This window comes from Acromyrmex echinatior, chromosome 8 (assembly GCF_024713525.1).
Source record: "Acromyrmex echinatior isolate Ae372 chromosome 8, ASM2471352v2, whole genome shotgun sequence".
NCBI lineage: Eukaryota > Metazoa > Arthropoda > Insecta > Hymenoptera > Formicidae > Acromyrmex > Acromyrmex echinatior.
Genome location: NC_141859.1, coordinates 6,801,424 through 6,824,547, shown reverse-complemented (window position 1 = coordinate 6,824,547; position 23,124 = coordinate 6,801,424). Strand labels below are relative to the sequence as shown.

At 34.0% G+C, this 23,124-nt stretch overlaps 3 protein-coding genes across 19 annotated transcripts in view; 2 read left to right on the top strand and 1 right to left on the bottom strand.

Moving 5' to 3' along the window:
* Dap160 (dynamin associated protein 160) overlaps positions 1-10,450 on the top strand; it is a 19,348-nt gene extending 8,898 nt beyond the window's left edge. For 11 of the 16 annotated variants that reach the window (XM_087408838.1, XM_087408837.1, XM_087408833.1 and 8 more), the window contains 17 exons: positions 27-122; positions 288-383; positions 654-791; positions 869-995; positions 1,138-1,302; positions 6,192-6,316; positions 6,634-6,740; positions 6,830-6,902; positions 6,984-7,190; positions 7,263-7,346; positions 7,456-7,611; positions 7,683-7,820; positions 7,915-8,149; positions 8,383-8,457; positions 8,725-8,799; positions 9,614-9,787; positions 9,913-10,450. In XM_087408838.1, coding sequence (XP_087264964.1) covers positions 27-122; positions 288-383; positions 654-791; positions 869-995; positions 1,138-1,302; positions 6,192-6,316; positions 6,634-6,740; positions 6,830-6,902; positions 6,984-7,190; positions 7,263-7,346; positions 7,456-7,611; positions 7,683-7,820; positions 7,915-8,149; positions 8,383-8,457; positions 8,725-8,799; positions 9,614-9,787; positions 9,913-10,058 — 2,217 coding nt within the window. In that variant the 3' untranslated portion in view covers positions 10,059-10,450. Of the gene's footprint in view, positions 1-26; positions 123-287; positions 384-653; positions 792-868; positions 996-1,137; positions 1,303-6,191; positions 6,317-6,633; positions 6,741-6,829; positions 7,191-7,262; positions 7,347-7,455; positions 7,612-7,682; positions 7,821-7,896; positions 8,150-8,382; positions 8,458-8,724; positions 8,800-9,613; positions 9,788-9,912 lie in introns of those variants that run through there. The other 5 variants (XM_087408840.1, XM_087408842.1, XM_087408846.1 and 2 more) reach the window with 4 other exon arrangements.
* On the bottom strand, positions 10,437-19,818 carry LOC105144449 (uncharacterized). 2 transcript variants are annotated; one of them, XM_011053356.2, is made up of 3 exons: positions 19,730-19,818; positions 18,127-18,386; positions 10,437-14,816 (listed from the first exon to the last, which is right to left on the bottom strand). In XM_011053356.2, the coding sequence occupies exon 3, from the start codon at positions 14,798-14,800 to the stop codon at positions 10,892-10,894; it is 3,909 nt and encodes a 1,302-aa protein (XP_011051658.2). In that variant the 5' UTR covers positions 14,801-14,816; positions 18,127-18,386; positions 19,730-19,818; the 3' UTR covers positions 10,437-10,891. The 2 variants fall into 2 exon arrangements, with proteins under 2 accessions (XP_011051658.2, XP_011051657.2); XM_011053355.2 differs by lacking the exons at positions 18,127-18,386; positions 19,730-19,818 and adding an exon at positions 16,803-17,091.
* On the top strand, positions 18,789-23,124 carry CREG (Cellular Repressor of E1A-stimulated Genes). The gene is made up of 5 exons (XM_011053353.2): positions 18,789-19,190; positions 19,772-19,926; positions 21,463-21,582; positions 21,668-21,743; positions 22,520-23,124. Exons 1-5 carry the CDS (start codon positions 18,923-18,925, stop codon positions 22,684-22,686), a joined length of 786 nt encoding a protein of 261 aa, XP_011051655.2. The 5' UTR covers positions 18,789-18,922; the 3' UTR covers positions 22,687-23,124.

Below are 23,124 nucleotides of genomic sequence, written 5' to 3'. Positions count from 1 at the left end.
ATACAAATATGTGTGACATCAATTAGGATGTATCTTTATCTACTAACGTTCAGTCTACTACTGTTGCTGCAACTGAGGAAACAAAGAACGAAACTGATATTATGGCGACCGTAACAGCTCAAGTACGTAATCATAATCATTCATTTCAAATTATATTTACAATTACATCCTGCGTTTTACATGTGTTGAAATGCTAATGTTATTAATCTATTATTACTGTATTTATATTGAACAAAATGATACTGCAGTGATAAAACTTAAATGACATAAAATGTGCATGTATATAGCAGGTAGAGAAAACGGCAGAGCAGCTAGAAGATGAGAGAGCAGCTGCTGAAGATAGAGCGGAATTACCAGATTTTACTGCTATGGCCGCTCAGCAGGTAAAAAAAAAGCTTCTAATATACTCATACAATTTGAACTTTTCTAAGAGTGCCTTTTATAATAGTGTAATTGTTTATCACCTCTTTTATGCTACTGACATCCTGATAATGCAGTACTACAAGGTATATTTAATTTATCATATTACATAAATTTTTATTATTATTATAGTTTACGTAAACTATTTTTTTTTATTCTTCAAACAGTAAAATAGTAAAACTTTTAATATATCGAGAAGTTAATTTTATTCATGAAAAAATTTTTCTTCACAGAGAGGAAGAAAACCAGAAATTGTTCAAGTTATTGCACCTTATCAAGCAACAAGTTCAGAACAATTAGACTTGCAAAGAGGACAATTAATAATGATTCGTAAAAAGACTGACAGCGGTTGGTGGGAAGGAGAGCTTCAGGTAGTAAGAATAGAAATTTTTTCTTTATTACACAATGTCGTATTGTTAAATTTATAATTTGCGCATTGTTTATTCAGGCACGCGGTAAAAAGAGGCAGGTTGGTTGGTTCCCAGCAACTTATGTTAAACCTTTAACTAGTAGCAGTAATAGAAGTACACCTGTCTCACATGGATATCAAGATTCTCCAACGGATCCGAATATTGGTAAATAAATTCTGTAATATTTTACAATTCAAAATTGTACTTGTATGTATTTGGATTAAACTATAAAAAATTAAATTTAAAGAAGCCTAATAAATCTCAGACATAATAAATCTATAGCATAAATGTTTTATTTTACTTATAGAACGCGTTATGGCTCTGTATCCTTATCAAGCACAAAATGAAGATGAATTAAGTTTTGAAAAAGGTGACGTTATATCGGTACTTGCTAAGGAAGAGGCGTCATGGTGGAGAGGCGAATTGAATGGTGTATCCGGCGTCTTTCCGAGCAACTACGTATCACCTATGTGTAAGTATTCCTTTCGTACGTGATTGCTGAAATTGAATCTCAGGATCACCTTATGCCTTTTAATGTTATAAATCGTGCAGTGTGAACATAGAAGAAAATTATGTACTGTAGCGGTAACATATTAAATTTCTATACGTACTGACTGCACGCGTGTAAACATGAGAGAGAGAGAGAGAGAGAGAGAGAATGATTAAATCAATTAAAAATAGGGAATAAAAATTTAAAAATGCGAAAAATATTAGGTGTTGGAATTAATTCGTAGCGTTTTTAATGAAAGAATGTTATTTATTTCACATGAGCATTAAAAAATACATTAATGAAAGTACTTCCCATCACTTGTAAAATGCTACGAATTAATTCCAACATCTAATATAAACATAACTTCTGGCTACGGATAGGCGGACGATCATCAGGTATAACAAGTTCCAATTAAAATTATTATTTATTGTATCTTTTATCTTGTTATCATTATCATTATCAGTACTATCGCTATTATTATCTCATTATCAACATTATCACTATTATCATTATTATCATTATCATTATGGCTATTATTATTATTATCATTAAATTATTTTATATTAGGCTCCATCTTCAATTATTTTGCATTTGATTGTTTAATAACTTGCAGAGTAAGCAAACCAGTTGGTAGGGTGCATTATTGCAATTATTAGTAAACTATTAAATAGATACTTAATTTATATTATATTATAAGTTAATAGTTTGTAAGATAGTAAAGCTGAAAGTATGTAGCGTATTCCCTATATTTTCTTCTGAATATAAATAAATATATATATATATTAGGTGTTGGAATTAATTCGTAGCGTTTTACAAGAGATGGGAAGTACTTTCATTAATGTATTTTTTAATGCTCATGTGAAATAAATAACATTCTTTCATTAAAAAACGCTACGAATTAATTCCAACACCTAATATATATATTTATATATTGTTATCGAGTGTTAATAGAGAAAAAGAATGAATAATATAATTTTTTTATAAGCTCAATGTAGATTACAAAGATATTGAAGAATATATTTTCTCTATCAGTTATAAACCTTGTCTGAGTTAATGATATCATTAGAAAACTTTTTTTTTTAATGTAAGTATTGTGTAAAAATGATGCGTTTGTTTGTCCCCGCTTGTACTTTGTGATAACTACCATTTTTCTCATTCTAATACATATGCGTTGTGTATGGCACTGGTTACTGGTATATTACAATTTATAAGCACAAAGAGATCGCTCACACACTTATTGCTTTATGGTTTACATTAGAAATGGATACAATAGAAATGGATGCGACAGATCAGACATTCTCAATTTATGAAACAGCCTGCCTATCTGCCTTGCATGTCTACCCATTCGTTCGTCCGTCCGTCTCTCCGTCAGAGGTAGCCGTTTCCTTGATCACGATTAACAATAATAACAATTAACAACTAACATCGTGATCGATATAGCTTGCGATTTCATTGTTTAAATATAACAATACGTAAATTATTGCAGATTATATTTTATAATTAATTTTTGTATACATTCTTTAAATATTCTAGTGGCAGTTATGTTTTCCCAATTTAAATAAAATTAATAAGAACATTTCTGAATAGAATTCTTATTTGATTTATAGATTTCAAGTTATAGATTTCAGTTTATTGTTTTATATGCGTTTAATTGCAAAAATGTCTTATAAGAAAACAAAATCTTATTATTTAGTGAAATACTTTATATAACTCTGTCTTTTGAACGACAATTTTAATATGTTAAAATAAGAAGAAATGCTTTGAGAAGAACAGCTGCCTCAATTTTTTTCTATTATTAGTCTTATAATATGTGCATTTTGTAATCTTTTTATTAATTATTATCTTTCGCTTTTGCTTAACACGCAGCATAAAGGGTAGCCGAGCAGCAGAACAGCATTGCTGGTTAAAATTAAAGCACCTGAAGTGTAATAAGAACAATAGAGCAGCTCCTACATTCGGCACGGCGTGCTACGACAACAGAAGTCTCATCGTTGGAGACATTGTGCATGAAAAAAAGAAAAAAAAAGTGAAAAAGTGAGAGGTGTCGGAGCAAAGAAAGACAGGGAAATAGGATGAGGAGGGAAAGGAGTGCGCGCATGTGTGTGTGTGTGTGTGTGTGTGTGTGTGTGTGTGTGTGTGTGTGTGTGTGTGTGTGAGAGAGAGAAAGAGAGAGAGAGGATAAACGAAAAAGACTCAGGGTTGGCTCTTCATCTCTATAAATATAGCCTCTACTTATACATATTATACAAGCCTTTCCCTCTGGTGCGGGGTTGCACTCATTCCTTCATTAATGTTATCATTCGGATTGTTAACATGAGTCATATAGCCTTTACCGTTTTACATCTTCAAACGAATTTCCATCCGAATACTATGTTCGTTAGAATCAATGCGCGCATGTACCAAATCCAATCGTTAAATCGTTTCATTAGTGTTATGACCACCTGATATATCTGCACCAACACCAAAGGTCTACCTCAGTTCTCTATCTATGCTGACGTACAATTAAGAAATAATAATATTAAATTATTAGCTTATTCATGTTAGAAATATTTAACATTACGTCATGTACGAATACTATTGTTACTTAAATGTTTAAGTGATTTGTTAAGTTCATGTTGGATGCATACTGCATCCCGTGATGTCCACGTGCGGCTCCACGTTAATGTATTCAGGTCGATTTTACGTTTTATTTTAAGAAAAGAGTTTTATTTAAAGAGTTTTATTTTAAGAAATTCAGTTTACAAAATATATCAAATTGAAAAAACATTTCGAAAAAGGAAGAAACAAGTGTTTTATCATTTCCTTGTTTCTTCTTACTTCGAAACATTTTGGTGGTCGATCAAAATTTAAAAGATTTAATTCGATCGTTCCTTAGGATTTAAGATTCATCACTATATGTTTCTGTTATTTCCTCTGTCTGTAGTGTAATCTGCGTTGATAACAGTTGCGTGAGATAGGAATGGTTGTTAGAAAAGTAAATGATTATTAAATTTTGTCTTTTATCAATATTATTATATAATGTGCATCACAGACCGTTAAAAATCGCAGTTGTCTCACGCTGAGGCCTAGAGGATATGTAAAGGATGTGTGACGATCTCATGATCAAATATTCCGGTGATTAGCTGCCACGATCAGAAGCGATACAAGAGAAGAAGGAGCTCTGAATGTCTTGTACAATTTCATATGATGCCTGACATCATGCGCGGCTTATTACGTCTAATAAAAGAAATTAGCGAACTACGCAAAAGTATTCTGTTCATTTGCGTAGAAATTTTATGAGAAAAGAAGCCAAGCGATATACGACTTGATTACTCGCTGTAAATTCGGCATAATTTATTAATTTTATTGTTCGATTTTTAGTTGTATTGCTGTAAATAACAAAGAAGATTAAGGATAATATGTGCTCCTTCTTCACAGCCTTTTACGATAGAGCCTAAATAAATAAGCACTACGTGAACAATAATTGCCGAGGATCACTAATAATGAGCTATAAGTAAACGATAGTATTGACCACGTGATTCAATGAATAACGTTATTGTAAATTAGTTTTTCCATCGAATCGCATTCCTATATGTGTATTAATCGACTGTTCATTTTCTGGATTGTAATCGGCGTCTTATTCGTGTAATGTATTACTATTAGCCCGTTAATATACAGTGCTTCGTTACAAAGAATTTATTATATTAAAAGATATATTCAAATGTTTATTGTTTCCGAAAAAAAAAGATCCTTGAGACCCGCATTAGAGCCTACATTTTGCACCGAGTTCGGCATACACGCAATTACGAAGCTTTGATACAACAATGACAATTTAACGCTCGATGAATGTTTTTACGAATGTTCGCAAAAGCATGTGGTCGGTCTGGCTTCCCTAGAGACTTCTTGAAGCTCCAACCATGAAATCATTTAGAGAAACGATTCGAGATAGCTGATTCGACGAGAAATCAAGCGCACAACGTATTTATTCATTGCGAGAACTTTTACGCGTTCTATGTAACCCTCCACGACAGAAGCGAGTAAATACGTTATGTCACAGTGGCAATAATTGTGTGCTTAATAATAATTCCAGACAACCAGTCCAGCATAACGTTATACAGATAGTGGAATGGCGGAATGTCTAAAGCAAGTTATGCAACTGGTTATCCTTAGTCGATGTAGCCGTGTAGCGCGTTATACTCCTAAGATTGTTACTATTTGCAAGTTGTTTGTTTATTCTAATATCAAATCTCATCAGAAGTCTCACAATAGGGTACGGTGTAATTTGGAATGTAGTGAAGAATGTTGTAAGAGAGTATGAATTCTATGTGTGACTACGAATCTTGTTCACACTTTATATACATATATATATATATATATATACACACACACATATATATATATATAGAAATATTATGTTGTGTTTCCACACACATATGTACGCCGATGTTCTTATACATATGTAAACATATCCATATGTGCATAAACGGATACGCATCTCACCGCTGATCGAAATAAAATATCTGTCTGTTGTAAAATTATTATTAAAATTATCATTCTCGGCTTATCGAAATATTGTTTCAACATACATTTTCTCTCATTTTCGCAATGTACAACCAATATGATAGGAAATATTTCAATCAAGACATTGTCTTTTATCTGATTAGCATATTCTATTAGATCCTAAAATATAGACCAATCAAATGAAAGAGCTTACCGAATGCTCAGTAAGCGGTTGTGTCGTTCTAAATGCACTCAATACTTTCATTATTTAAAAATAACCGCCATTTCCCGCTTTAGAGCAAAAATTCAACCCACAGAACAATACAAGTTAAAAAAAATCATTTAATGATTTTACGTAAAAGAAACATTTTGTGTATATATTTTATGCGTAGCAAATGAATTGATGATCGATACAGTGATGTATCATAATCCTATGGAGAGAAAACGCCAGGAACATATCAAAGAGCTAATCGTGACTGAACAAGCTTACATAGAAGATATGAGATTAGTACATGAGGTAGTCTTCTCCATTTTCTTTTTTAAATTCTTATTTATTCGTGTGATTCGTGTATTTAGGATATTATGACGTATAGTTTTCTTTCCTTTCATCTACAGATTCTTTACACATTGATTTGAAGTAGATTTTATCTCCAAGAAGTATTGTGATTGTTGAAAAAGTTATTTTTTTATTACGCATTTATTCAAAAAATGTGATTAAAGAAAATGTGTGGACTTCAAATTGATCGAAAGGTCGAGGAAGATGAAGGGAAATTTAAGAAATCTATGGAACGCTGTGGCATACATATTTATATATGCATATTGTACATTTTTTAGGTATTTGAAAAACCGTTAATTGAAAGTTTAGTCCTAAGTGTTGACGAGATAGAGAGGATATTTATCAACTGGAGAGATATTATTGCATGTAATGATAATTTCTTGAGGTAATCAGAGCTCGTTAATATATTATGACAGAGTATACCTTCTGTCGATGCTACAATTATTAAAGGAAACATGAATGAATTTCTTGCAGGACTCTAAGGATACGAAGAGATAACAGTTATAACGGAATAGTTCGAATGATTGGCGATATATTGTGTGAAAATGTAAGTGTAATCTTAAATGCGCAGTATAGAAGCAATCTTTGTTATAAATCTGTTTACATACAATGTATGTATTTCGCACAGATACCTAGGATGTCAGCTTACATAAGATTTTGTAGCTGCCAAATATCTGCTGCGACATATCTGCAGCGTTTAACGGAGACTTCGCCAGAATTCGTTCGAGTCGCACAGGCATGTCAACAAGACCCGCGAACGAAGGGGATGCCGCTAAGTTCATTTTTAATTAAACCGATGCAAAGGATAACAAAGTATCCGCTCATCATTAACAAAGTATCCACTTCTATTTGTAAATAATTGTCGTTCACGTCATATACCGTAATGTATGTAACACGGTAATTGTAGATTTTAGACTATACGCCGATAGATCATCCTGATAGGCAGTATCTGCAGGAAGCATTAGCCAAGTCTGAGGAGTTTTGTACTCAGGTAAAAATAACAGTATAAAATAATTAACATATTGTAATATATATCTCAGCACACACAGAAGAAAAGAAAATTGACAGACTTATGTTATCTAATATTATACATCACGTAGGTAAACGAAGGCGTTAGGGAAAAAGAAAATAGCGACAGACTGGAATGGCTACAATCACACATTATATGTGATGGACTTGAAGAGCAGCTTATTTTTAACTCGTTGACGAATTCCTTAGGACCACGAAAACTGTTACATTTCGGTATACTTCATAAGGTAATAAATACTCTTTAGGAATGTTGAAAATCTTTGTATCGCATGATTTTACTATTGCAATTTTATTACAGTCAAAAAGTGGTAAAGAACTCGTCGGCTTCCTCACGAATGACTTCCTACTATTCGTCCAATCAATAAAATTCTCCTTGAACTGCCAACAATTTTCATTCGAACGTAACGAGCATCAGAAATTTAAGATGTACAGGAAGGTAAATATTCAATCGAATAAAAGAATAATTTAAGTCAAAGTTTTTCGTGTAATTATACAATGTCGTTATCGAAAAGCTGATTTTTCTTTTATAGCCGATATTTCTCAATGAATTGTCTTTGTTCGGAGAAAGCGATGGAAACAGTAGTCTGAGCGGAAGTGACGTAGCAGACAATTCATCGAAAACTCTAAGATTGAAAGATCAAAAAAAGTCGATAATATTATTAGCACCGTCTGCCAATGAATGTTCACTATGGTCGAAACGAATTATAGGAGCACGTAGGAGGTTTTTAGAGAATGAGAAGAATTGCCTGCAAAAACAACGATCAAGTAAGTGTTATTTATAGTTAATTAACTATTACAATTATTGCAATAGTTAATTTAACACTGAATTTGTCGAACATTGTGTACTATTCGTATTTCTGTAAATTGCTTTTCGACGTGATTTGAAAGTATATATTATACGTTAGTAAACACCATGTTGGGTTGGTTGTTTACATAGATAATTGTGAAATTTAAGAAATTCTATATTCAGTAATAACTTATGGTTTATGTGGGAGCAGAACAGGCGCAATTTGGAGCGTGCGGCAGAATTCTTGTCACTGTACTCGAAGGTTTCAACTTGAAAGTTCCGTCCGGTAAGAATCTGAGAGTATTGTAGGTTGCTTGTTATTGCTTCTTATGTCTTTCTGGGTAAAGCTTGATGTGCTTTTTAATGTTTTTCTGTGTTTAATGCTTTTGCAATTTTAATGACTGTGATAAAAAATGTATATAGTTGCATGTGTTTATCCGAAGAAGAAAACGTATTAATGAAAAATCAAACCAGAACATATTTTGTGTATCAATTCTAAGATTATCGTTGCATGTAACGCTTTACTACTAATAGAAATCTGCCATGGTTGTAGTTCGCAGAAGACTTCCACAAGGTAGGCTGATGTTAGTAGTTACGGAGGCTGAAGATCTCGTCATTGGCATGAAAGGTAAAGTATCGAAATCCTGATTTTAAAACAACTTTAAATAGCTCATATTTCATATGAAAAGTTGATTTGTAGATTAATTTTATTGCGCTTGTTAATTCTGACAGTTTTCACACGTTTCTATTGCACATTTCTCTTCTTTATTATCTTCCGTATTCTAAATTATACTTGTTATCCATATATTCATATTTCTAGTTAAAATAGTAGTATAAAAAATAGTAATGTTCTTTATATACATAATATATTTAAAATTAAATACTTTTGGCGAATAAAACTGTAAAAGAATGCATGATAAAAAGTTAGGTATTTTAAAATTATGAAAAACAATTATTAAAATATCTCAATTTATATCTTTCTATAAGAAAAGAGATTAAGCTTTTAAGTATAGTTGAAAAATCCATGAATAAAGGTAAGTATACTATATATGGCATGACACTTGAGGACTATGCACAATTACTATATAAAGGCAAAATTAACTAACGCTTGAAAGGAAAAGAAAAAAATATATATATATATATACACACATACAAGGTAGACCATTTTAGTTTATCCAGCCGATTTTCTCAAAATTTTTAAATTTAAGATGAAAATGTTTCAGATAAAAATTGTTTAATTACTAGGGGAAAAAAATGCTGACTTTGTTTGATCTTGAGATTTTGTCTAAAGCATTTTTAAACTTAGATTTTGAAAAAATCGATTGGATGAATTAAAATGGTTCACTCTGTATATATTTGTATATTAGAATTTGCTGTTTACGACAGACTGATCATGCATATATCACATGCATATGTAATATAAGTGTTTTTTTCTTTTCTAGGAAAGTGTAATGCATTCTGCAAAGTATCTATGGGCTCTCAAGAAGAAAGAACGGGTGTCGTATCCGGAAGTGATTGTCCTTTGTGGGATGCGTCGATGCAGTTCCAAGTCAAAGATTTGTTCGAGGATACCCTTTGCATCACCGTGTTCGATAAAGGGTACTATAGTCCTGATGGTAAGTCTTTAGTATGGAAATTAAATAATTTCACACAAGTATATAAGAAATTAATAATTAATTTTCTAAATCGGTAAACTTTGTAATTTTTCTTATGTTCGCGACGTTGTATGTGTATACTATAGAGTTCCTTGGCCGCGCTGAAATTAGAGTGGCCGACATAACGAGAGATAGCAAAAATTCTTGCGGACCAATTCAAAAGAGAATTAAGCTACATGAAGTTGAAAGTGGCGAAGTCGTTCTCAAGCTTGATCTCCGATTGTTTGGATAAAATGTATGTTACGAAAACTTCTAATCTAAAAGTATACGCATTTATATAAAAATTTATATAAGACTTGTATGATAAGTACGTAATAGAAAAAAAGAAAAAATGCCAAAAATTAATTTTTCCTATCTCCTTTCCTTTCCAAAAATTCAGAATAATTTTTAGATTATTTAATCTTTATGCACATTTACATAAAAAAATAAAAATATACTGAATACATTATATGTACATATATGTAAATAATATTATATAACTGACTTTTTTAAACATAAAATTTTGCGATGTAATAATATAAGCAAGAAATGACGTGGGAGAAAGTGTAAGGTTTAATTTTTGGATTTTTTATGTATATAATGAGAATATTCAATAAACATTACAAAAGTATTGTCCATAAAAAACTTATATTAATATTTTTATTCAACATTTTAATACTTTCGATACGTTTATACTTAGCGATACGTGCATTAATATTTTCTACGTATTTCAATACTTAGCTGATGTTAATGCTACCGCAGAGCATAGTTTAACAAATGCTAGTCATTGCATAAATCATATATCATTTTATATCGCGACGTTCTTATATATTAAGCGGAATAAAAATAAAGTACAGTCTTCTACTGTTCGAATTAACTCTATCGCGAAAAATCTTTTCATCGAGCAGCGCACAGAGACATTCGCTCTTCATTCTCTTTACTACGCGCATACGTTTCCCTTTCGTTTTTGCTTTCGCCAACGTTTTCGTTTACATATACGTGAGAAGAGTAATAATGAGTGCGAGCGAAATGTCCAAGAGCAAAACTCAAGAGAAAAGAAATGAAGTGGCCGATATTCTTTAAAAGTTATCCTCTATCAGGTACAGGCAACATTTCTTTGGAGTGCCTGGGCATATTTATCTCTGTGTCCATATTGGCGACGTCGTGACGCTCCACGTCCTCTGTGGGAAATTCGTAGAGCGGCTTGAAACCACCGAAGAGCTGCGGCTTAAAATTATCAGCATCGAATTCATTCCTCTCGGTCTGCGTATCGTTCTCCGAGTCGGCAGGTTTCTCCTCGGCGCTACCACTATCCGATTTCTTCTCCGCTCCTGCGGGTGGTTCGACGACGACGACACTCCAACCATTCTTGCTGGGCGTTTCGGCGCTTATACTAGCCACGAAAGGAGCCATGAAGTTTTGCGGTGCCGGTGCTGAGCTAGAAGAGCTGGATGGCTGCTGCGAAGGCAGTAGCTCTGTTTGCTTCGCGTCGATGCTTACGGCAGCATCACCATCGACATCGAGTTCTTTGTCAAGATGTGCCGGATGTGGCGCGTGCGTCGGTGTGTAAACATAAGCGATCGGCGTCGAGGTCGACGTCGACGCGGTTGATATCAAGCTCGACGACGTCGCGATCGGTGGTATGCGATGCAACGTTACGGAGATCGCCGCATCGTTTTTCTTTCGATACGGTGAGAAATCCTGTAAATATGGAATAACATTCACCGCATCGTTTTTCTCGTTCTCTCGCTCGTTTGCAATCGCGGCGGAAGCCTGCTGTTGTTGCTGCTGTCGCTGTTCGCTGGGTATCAACACGGGTGTCTCCTTCACGCCGACGGGAAAGACGGAGGATGGATCGGGCCGTTCTAGCGGATAGGGGAAGTCCAAAGCAACTGGTCTGCCACTGTAGACGGTATGCGTATCATCCTGTTCATTTTGTAGCAGAGTATCAGGCGGTAGCGGTCGCTGAGGGCCTCGCGTACCCACGACGACGCTGCCGTCTTTCTCATTGGAATCGTCCGAATGTATGTTGACCGCGGTGTTGACCGGGTACACCACGTACACGGGTTGTTCTGGTATTTCGGACGGATCGTGATTGTCCGATTTTCTACGCTCCGCTTCGTGCGCAAGCACAGGTTCCACGGATTGCGCCAGTTGAGCCTCATCACCTTCGTCGCCGAATTCACCATGATGCTGTATCATCTGCAGGGTCGTGACGCGCGGTGGATCCGCCGTTCTACGTTTTGGGAACAACGGTGGTCTAGGCGGTGTCATTGGCGGTTCCTCCGGATATTTTTCCGGACCTTCACTCTCGCGGTCCGCAATCTCGCTCTTACCCCGATCCTCATTTCTGCTTTCACTGCCCTCGCCATCACCACTATGAGAAAGCAATCTATTCGACGGTGCGTTCTCCTCTGGGCGCGATATGGAATTAGGTATCCCGGGCAGTATCGGGGGACGAAGTCTTCGTATCGTCGGGTCCATCTCGTGAGGTAGGATGGCACCGTCCATCTTCGAAGTCGGCGTGAAGGCCAGTTTGACAGCATGGATCGGTGGCGGTGGTGGATTCAAGCGCTGAAGATGCAAGAGTGGCGGATGCGAGAGTGGTGGTAGCGGTAGAGGTCTTCGTGACGGATGAACCGGCAACGGCTGTCTGATCCTCGTGGGTACACTTTGCCCGGCTGCCATCGTTCCTATTACATCCGGACTACGATGACCATGTGACGCTTTCGCGTTAGGTCGGAATTGGGGTAAAATGTTAGGCAGCTTCGTATCCGCTGGATATGGACGTTTCCTTATTCCCACGTCCATCGGAGGTACTGGACCCAGATGCGGCTTGATACGCGGCGGCAAGGGTAATCTCTGTGGCCTCACTTGATTCGATCTCGGCGGCTCAAACTGGTAATAATAATTTGACGGCGGTCTGGTGCTCTCTGCGGGTGGCATCAGATCCTCAGCGAGCTGTGGTATATTTGCGACGACGTTCGCGAGAGGATTGAACTTCGTTTTGTTCATTGACGTCGACGTTGTCAATGTTATTTTAGGCGGTAATTCGTGAATGCTGCCATCCGCTTCATTTATGATCACAGTGTGCTCCTCCTTCAATGTATTTTTGTTCTTCGTTTGTTCTTCTTCCGGGAAAATTACGTAGCCGGAATCCTTGCTTGCGTTCTTCGTATCTTGAATTACCGTGACGGCAAGAAGAGGGCTTTGAGGTCTTGTCGGACTAATTTCATTGCTGTTTTTCAGAGGGCTAGGACTGGACCACTTCTGCGTAACGCGGTCGGGATTCAATTCGGTAACGGAAATAGGCAAGTGCTCGTGTTTGACTTCTTTCGAGGGATTGTGTGGATCATTACGAAGCGGCCAGAATATATTGGTCTCGGACGAGCCACTGTAAAGATTTTCTCCAACGGCTGTTCCGACCGAATAATAACCACCGTCGACGTTTTGGCGATTTCCCAGAACAAAGGACACCGTATTTTGATCCGGTGGTACCACGATGTTACTCGTGCTCTCTATCACTGGCGCTCCCATTCTGTTAGGTTCATCATTAAATTTGATTATCGGATTCGGTCTGTATCTATTGAAGGGTGACGATGGGCTAATCGGATGGTGCGATACCGTTGGGAATTGCAATGGTTTGTTCGCAGGTATGTCTTTTTGAATCGTAGATAGCGTTGAAGATGCGGAACGCAAAGGCGCAACCGTAGTCGACATCGTGGTTTCTACTGATGACTTGGGAACCGTCGACGTTGTAGTGATGCTTGCAGTTGTCGTCGACGTCGTTGTACTGGAAGTGGTCATAGTTGATGTCGACGTGTCATCTTCCTTTAATAAATCCAACCATAAATAAGAATAGTTATCTTCATTATTGCTTTCACCGTTTGACTCGTAGATATCGTACGACTCTTTATGTTCTTCGTTTTGCGGTTTCGTTTCGTGGGCTACTACCAAATTGTCAAAATTCGATTGATCCTTGTAACGACTAGTGACCTGCACCTTATCCGTTGTCCCTTCATTTGGAGACTTCGTCGAAACGTTGCTTGAATTTTGATAAGATCCCGTGTGAGTGGAAGCATGCAGCTTTTCTATTGGTAAAAGGTTCTTCTCATTTTCCGCCTCAAAACGGTCGATTGAATGAAATGTGATCGCAGTATTGAACGGTTTCCACGTAGTTACAACGGGTGCTTTAGTTGAGGTAGAAAGCGCAGAGTTTGTCGTGATCGGTGATGCGAAAGTCGTTAAAGGACTCGTAGTGCTTGTCTCTTTCGTTTTAAGATCGTTGACAGTCGTAGTTCTGTACGTGCTTGTTTTTGTCGATGGATAGCTTTTGACGGGATGTATATATAGATCGCTCTCCGAATGTCTATGATTGTACGTGCTGTAACTGTTGGTACCGCTCTGTACCTTCGTATTCGCGTACGAATTCGAGATCAACGGGTACTTATCATTTCCATATTTGTCCGAAGAATAATGAACGGGTGAGTTGAGGAAATCGTGAAAGTTAGGTGTGATCTCGTTCGGGCCGTTCCTATCCTTGTTCCTTATCTTTTCCTGCCTTGCGTACACACTCCCCTCAACACCCCTGCTATCATCACCGTCTTTGCTTTCTTTGTCCTCTCGCTCGCGATACCGACCGGTGTAGTTGAGAGCTTTGACAGGCGGTGCCTTCTCGAAGTCGATCTTACCGGTTATCGGATCCTTTTCCAGAGAGAATGGTTTGCCGCCATTGAAGGCGAAAGGCGGGATATGGTAACGTGGAACACCGTCATCGCCGGTTGAAGTCTCAGTGTCAGCAATAATGGTGCTCTCTGCCGCAACGAGATCCAGGTCAAGGTCGTCCAGACGTGTTTTACGTCCCAACACGGAAGAGCTGTCGATTTTACCGGATCGAGTCGTTGACCCCGCATTGTTGTCCAAGTGGCCGCCCATCAGGTATTCACCTGACACACATACCAGAAGGACGAGGAGCATCCACAGGCGTCTCCGCATCTCTCATATATGATGCCTGGAAAATCGTGCTTGTGATCAATCCGGTGGTATGATAAATAGTTCATAATATCTGTGCAATATAATATCTATAAGCTGTCCTTTTCATTAATTTATTCTTATTTTCTCACGCCAGCTTTTCGCATCGTATTAGTATTTAAGCGACGATAATTCTTATCTCAATTTCAAATGCGGGTGTTGCATTTCACATCAGTGAAAAAAATGCATTAAAAAAAAATATGCGACCTACATCCAGTATGATTAAACATTGCGACATAATTAAATTTGTGTTCCACTTACACACGTTTATCTATGGAACATGTGTACTCATAGTGCAATCATAGCTTAGTTTGTTAGATATATAGTAAGCTGTGAATGATTCCGGAAATATTACTGTAAACGCGCGTCATGTGTCTTACGGTGTAACATAGTAATGCCAAATGAGACTTTAATTATAAATGTAAGACTATTATTCCGAACAAGTTCCGTTTGATCAATTGCGAGTAAGATAAATAGGCGGTAGATAAATTCATGCGTCAATTTGGTAAGGATTTATATACGGGATGCAAATTCGCACGTCAACATAAACATTCCGATAAATTTATAAACGTATAAAACAGTAGACTATATTACGTCAAGTGGAATTCCGTTTCGATGTATAACGGGTTTTAGTAGCTTCTCTCCTCTTCCGGCATCGTCTTTTTCTTTTCTATTTCTACGCGTGTCTGTATGAATTCGTTTTGTTTCCTCCTAATTTCTATGGATCTGATAATCTATCATTTTTTTAGTATATAGTTTTAAGAATGTATTACACCAATTTTTATATAAATAGGTCAATACTTTATGCTTTATTTATACTTGAAATAAATTATATATATATATATATATACAAAAGTAGTGTTTATAACATTTTATTTTTATTCAACAATGCATTTTTATGATTTGTTTATTTTATTATTTTTTATTACTATAATATGTAAACTTTTGAAAAATAAAAATCTCAATTTTTTTTGTATAAGTATTTTAAGTATTCAAAATATTTTATGCAAAGTTTTATTACAGAGATTTGTAAATAAACAAATAAATATTGTTTATTTACAGAATAACTAATCTCTGCATTGTAATGAAACTTTATATTAATCATCTTAAATATTTAAATTATTTAAAGTACTCATTTCTCAAAAAATTAAGATTTTTGTTATTATTTTATAATACATTTTTATACATGTAATTTAATACATTTCCATTAAAGCAAAAAATATTACTTCTTATTGTAATTGAAATAATTTTTTGTCCAAGTTCTAAATCATCGGTAAATTCTTTTACTTTTTTATTACTTTTATTATAAATGCGATCTAGAACAATCTGTAATCTTTTTCATTAGTTTGAAAAATGTGTAATTCATTCTTAATATCCAGGTCGAATAACGTTGCATAGTGACATGTATTCGCCCGTTAAAATCGTCTAATGCCGTTCACTATTCATAACACGGATTGTAACAACGTTCATGGTCGTGACCCGGTGTCTCGGTATTTTCCGACATGGTGAATAGGACGCGCCAGGTGATGTTGGTCAGTATGACCCACTTTGTTTCGGGGTTTTGTCCTCGAATTGTGTAATTTCAATTTCGCACGCGAACCTCTAGAATCACAATGTTTTTCACACATAATCATTTCGTTTTCGATTTAGAGTGACTTATTCGCGAGACATGTAAATAATATGCATATAAATTTCGAAGTTACCAAAGTATCTTTTTTCTAAATGATTTTTTTAACTTATGTTACGATCTGCTAAATATTTTAACTTTAATCCAAACAGAGAATTAAAAACATAAATTATTCATTAATGTACAAATGAAAGATTCTACAGATCCCTATTTAATTTTACTGTTAGATTTAGTCACTTGACGAATCTATCGCACAAATATTACTAATATCAAAAAATGCTTTACTATTAATTATATAAATATAACAAATAATTTTTCACAAAAGAGGAGTTGTTATACCTCAATTACGTGGAAGAACAGTATAAGGTCACGGACGGGTCGAGGCCACCTTTCAGCTTCTCGCAATTCCTACTTTTGTGATTGTTCACTAATTTATCCACACACGATTTTCGATGTAACATCTGATGTTTAATCAAACATAGCAATCGCGTAAGTTTGTGCTAAATGTGACTTTGTTGAAAAATCACTTCTTCCTTGGATGCAATCAACGTGGGTAATAAATCAAAGCCGCAAGAAAGAACGTAACCCTGGATGAAGGTCGTATAACGACTGAACAGTCTTGTCGTCAGGACGGTAACAGGAGGACGAAGAGATGGCAAGAGGACACGCGGTGGAGGAAGATCTCGCTCCAAATGACCCAAAGAGTAGGAGAACGCCGCGGCCATCCGTAAAGTAAAGAAGAAACGAGGAAGCGAATGATTACAGAGAGGCGATAGCTAAAACCCGGCGTGGTATTCAATAAGATAAAAGGATAACGGAAATCTGCATTTACTTACAAAATGCGTAAAAGGCGAATGTCGCGAAGATAACATGAACGAACGCTCTTCATTCAAAATACACTTTCTATCGAATGTTTTTACAAAGCTTTATCTTTATGACGTTAAAAACTATTTATTAAATCATATACAACGGTGAACTCTTAATATCAAGTCACGATTGGGTCATTCATGTCTTATTCATTTCTTTTCTTTGAAATAATAATAAGCTAAGAGCTATTTGATTAAACAATGGTCTCTATCCTTTCTTTTTTTTAATACAAAACCTCACAAATTTTTTCTAAAGACATTAAAGTATATGTAAGAATAATACATAATTAATAATTTTTCTGTACAAGTGACGAAAATTAATCCAGATATGAACGACTCAAGAGAAAAATATTAGGTGTTGGAATTAATTCGTAGCGTTTTTAATGAAAGAATGTTATTTATTTCACATGAGCATTAAAAAATACATTAATGAAAGTACTTCCCATCACTTGTAAAACGCTACGAATTAATTCCAACACCTAATATTTTATTTAAAATACAATATAAGAATGTTTTGTTAAATTCAAACGCGAATATTCTCCCTGTAGACGCATAATATTATTTAATATTTTAAGCATATTCTTAAAATATTAAATGTACATTTAGTATTTTAAGAATGTGTCTATTCGCGTTTGAATTTAACAAAATATTCAGCCTATAAAGCTGTAATAAAAAATTTTGCATGTACTAATGACAATTAGTTTCCAAAAATTTTCAGTAACAATAAGGGAGATTCTCTCTAATGAAGAAGGCATAAAAAGGGCGTGCTATCACGATTGTATTGCCGCTAACATTACCGTACGATGTAATGTATAGCGTGGGGTACACGGATATCATCGTGTAGGTGTCCGTTCGCTGTTGCTGCTGCTGTCGAAGGATATACAGAGTCAGGGGCGGAGAAACGGTACGTAGAACAGTTAGACGACGACCCACATCGAGCAGAGTGCCTCACAGCGGCCGGCGTACCAGTTTCTTCGACCTTGCACCACAACCAGACACCACAAACGATCTTCTAAAATTTTATGAAACTGTCGAGGGAATGATTCATTTACCTTTCCTGAAAAACAACGAAATGTCATTAATCTATGATCAATCATAATGATATCCAGAGATCCATTAAAAAATTCATGAGAATTCCACTTCACGAAGACTCGAGTCGTAACGAAGAAGATAACATCCAGACGTTTCAAATTAGATTGAAGATGATTTCTGCTCGATTATGTCTAAGTTCTTTTTCATGATATCGATAGCTTAAAAAAAATATATATATATATATATAACGCGATATTATGAAAAGATTAAATTCAGAGATATCTTTTTCAAACTTTGTCACATCACATAGCAATTTGCTGAATGTACGTGACAATGATACGAGCTTGTGCTCGAATCTGATTTGTTGAATCCGTTCTCACCGCGCAAGTCACAAAAATTAGTTATCATTAGTCTCGTTATTTATTGTGAAGTTTGTAAAGCGCGCGCAGTCAGCATTAACCACTTGTAAGGCGTACTTGCTCCCGAGTTTCATCTTAATTGAAAGAAATAGTGCTGAGCATAGTCTTGCTTACGCATCGTGAAATATACATAACGCTTATCATGATGTCGCGAATCGCGATTATCATCGCTTTATGCGTTCTACTCAGCGAAGCAAGCAACTTAAATGAAGTGAAAGATACATTCTGGAACAAAATACAAGAGAACGTTGAGACGAGTAAGACAAAGGATGAGTTATATAAATCTGTCGAGTTCCCGACGCGTTCAATTGGGTTCGACGATGATCGAGAGATTCAGCTGAGAAGTCGTACTCAGACGTTACAGAATTTACCACCGGCTGTAATGGCAAGATACATCGTTAATCAAGCTGGTAATCAATATGATAGCATTAGCACCTACCAAATAATAAGTTTTCACGTTAATAAAATAACAGTTATTTAATAAAGTAAAGATTGAGTAGTTAAAAAGTTAACAATTTTAAATTTAATTTGGTTAATTTCAAATGAGGGATAATAAATAACTTGAATCACCGTAAAATACACAATAAAAAAGACTACTTCCTCTACTGAAAGAAATAATGTTACAACGTTACATGATGAAATTAAAAAAGTAATTAATACGTAAATAAAATTAATATGTAAATCACGTAATGAATTATCAAATCAGTACGTGATTTAAAAATTACGTATTTTAAAATGTTATATGATGATATGTACTTTTTTTTTCTACTGTTTTGTTTTTGTGTAGTCGTAAATATAAGAATGTTATTTTCAGAAGAGAACAAAGAAAACAAAGAATTACAAATTTTTCAAATCCATCTGAAAAGATTAGAATTGTAATTTGTTGCATAGAAAAGGGATATGTGTTTTATAAAAATGATTCAGCTTTATGTACCATTAACATACGTACCTATTTATGCATTCAGTATTATATGGATTTATGTATTGATAGATTGGGGGGCTATAGCGACGATAAGCACAAGAAAGGATATTCCAAGCTTTCCCGTTGCAAATTTGGTCTCCATCGCCGATGGGCCTGTTGGAAGCGGTACTGGAATACCATACATGTATCTCACCCCTTTGGACTATACTGCTCAAGATCTTGCTGTAAGTATTGATAGTGTTATATCGAGTGTTGAAATAAATATACGTATTGCATGGAAAAAGTATTTAATTATATATATGAGTATATATATATATATATATATATATATATATATATATACATATACATATATATATATATTTTTTTAAAGTTATCTGATATAGGTATAACAAAAAGCATCTGAAAAATTTAGATACTTTTTAGGTACTTCTAACAAAAAAAAGAGAAAAAATATAAAAAGGCAAACAATAGTTGCATAATCATTTATTTATTTTTCAATTGTTGATGTAATGTATAATTTGTTTATAGATTAAAAAATTAGATTTTTGTCGCGTACTTTTTTTACCGCATCACATGATCACTCTCTGTTTATGAGGTTCTTTAGTCACCATGCATTTACTAAATACTAAGAACTAAAATTACTTAGACGGTGAAGCAAATAAAAACATTGCGCAAAGTTAAAAATAAGAGAAAAACATCATTTCACTTAACGACAGATGCGATTGGTCAATTCCAATGAATGGATTAATCATTGATTAGAGTTAATCGGAGTTGATCGAAGTGACCCTTAGCTTAATTAAGAATACCTAGAATTAAGTATCTAGGTATCTAGATACTTTTATTTAAATACGTATCGTTCTAACACTGGAATCCAATTATTGGCCGTCACACATATACTATACATTGGCTGTGTTCCAAAATTCGCTGCCAATGTCGAAAATATATAGTAACGTCATCTGTAGATTTGCAACGCAGTATATTTTGAAACACAGCATTGTACTATATATACGTTATACATTACATATATTGTATTGCACATTTTATACTGTTTAATAAATCATTTACAAAGGGTTTATAGAGATTGAAAAATGTAAAGGATAATACAATAATCCTATTAAAATGTGTGCTAAAAGACATCCTATCAATCTGATAATTACATTTTTATCTCTTAATAAGTTAATAATCAAATTTTTTTTAACTATACAGAATATACATGCATGATATCAAAATGATTTTGCAACAATTTTTTTAATTACATTATATAAATGTTAGAAAATGTTACCAGAATTTATTGCGCATACTGATATTTTTTTATCAATTAAAAAATACTTGATATTTTTTCCAGTTTGAAATGATCAGATTTAATATTTAATTATATTTTCACAAATATAATTTACAAAATAATCGCTATCATATCACGTTTGGATATCATGCATGTTGTTTACAATTAAAAAAATTTTGATTACTATCTTATCACACAAATTACATTTGAAAAATTTTAATAATGTCTTATCACGAGATAAACCATAGCTTTAATTATACAGAATTTTGCTATTTGAAAACAAATTAAATTATATAATTATTTAATTCGAAACGTGATGATAACGATTATTTTTCATTATCAAACTGAAAAAGATATCACGTTCTTTTTAACTGATATAAGATATCAAAATTTTTTAAGTAACTCTAACTCATCTGTCTCATCTAAATTTTTATTATAATTATATGATGTCAGTATATACTTACGATCGTTACAGAAAGATCATCGCGCAACTGTGTTCATATCATTAGCTCAAGGAGACTATTGCAAAAATAAAGGATATGATCCGATGGACCCACGATGCGCTAGAATTCTTCTAAGTGGAAAGATTAAAGCGGTCAGTAAATCATTCACTTATACATATATTGTGCATTATTTTTATATTTTTTTATTTGTTGCTAACATATTCAATATTTTGACAGGTGAAAAATGAGACTCATGAAGTTGTGGAACAATTATTTTTCGATCGTCACCCACAACTACGTAATATGCCCGCAGGTAAAATTATAAATGGTACATTTCACTTGGCTTTTGCAACACTTGCAAGCACATTTGTGCTTGTTTAATATTTGATAAACAACAAAAGTGAAATGATTAATTTCAAGAATATTGCGAGCGCCAAATGGAATGCAGCCTACAGTCTCTCCATATATTATCTAAAGAATTTTATTTTTATTGTATACTAAGATTATTGATGTCCATATATATTTCTACCATCCCAGCAAACGAGAATGGATTGAAATGAATTGAAATGGATTCAGATTTTCAGAAATATTAATTCACGAATATTAAAATGAATGCATTTCAATTCTGAATGTATTTGTACTCATTTATAGGAATTGCATGGAGCATATTTCTATGCCTTTCAAACTAAAAATAATATTAGCTTTTTCTGCACACTAACACACAACATACACAATTGTGAATACTGTTCAATTCAAAATTTTGAATAGGAAATGCAGTTTTTCAATCCAATTGCATCCAACTGAATCTAATTGAATCCAATTGAATCTCATTAAATCCAAAAAAAGTATTTACTATTTATATATATATATAATTGCATTCGGATAGAAAAAAATTTCAATCCATTTTAATCTATTCTCGTTTGCTGGGATGTAGATTAACTTTATTAATGTCATTTATAAATTATATTTTTGTTAACTTATACTTTTTATCTTCTAGTTCTAAGAATTAGAAAAAAGATACAAAAAATAAATTAAACTAAGATTAAAATTGATAAAAATAGAACTATATTGCATCATTTGTTTGCACAGATCACAAATTCTTTTTCGCTGAATTGGACATATCGACAATCGCCTTATTGGACACCTTCGGTGGACCGAAATACATTTCCGTTGATGATTACTTAAATGCACCGACCATCCGCAGAGATTTTGGTTTGCGTCGTAGAAAAATTATTTTTAATAAATCTGCTGTTTGATAAAATTACTTTCTATCAGAATCTAAAGATCCTAATGATTCGAATTCCCGAAGCTCAATATTGGATCTTCTTTAAAAAGAAATTTTAAAAACTAATTAATATTTTTATATCTAATGTAAGAATATACGTAAAAACTATTCGTATTACTGAATTTCTGGTACTGAATTACTGGTTTATTACAAATTTAATTAATATTTGCGGTGATTTACTTATACACACATATATATATATATATATGTATGTGTGTGTATATATATATATATATATATATATATATAGTAATAAATTAACATATGTAAAAAACTCAACGAATTATTTGATTCTTTTATTTAATTGATGAAATCTTATTATTATTATATCTGCACCCTATTCTAATCGAAGAAGGACAATTACAAGCATTATTATATAAAATAAAGGTTTCTATTTTTTAAAACTTAA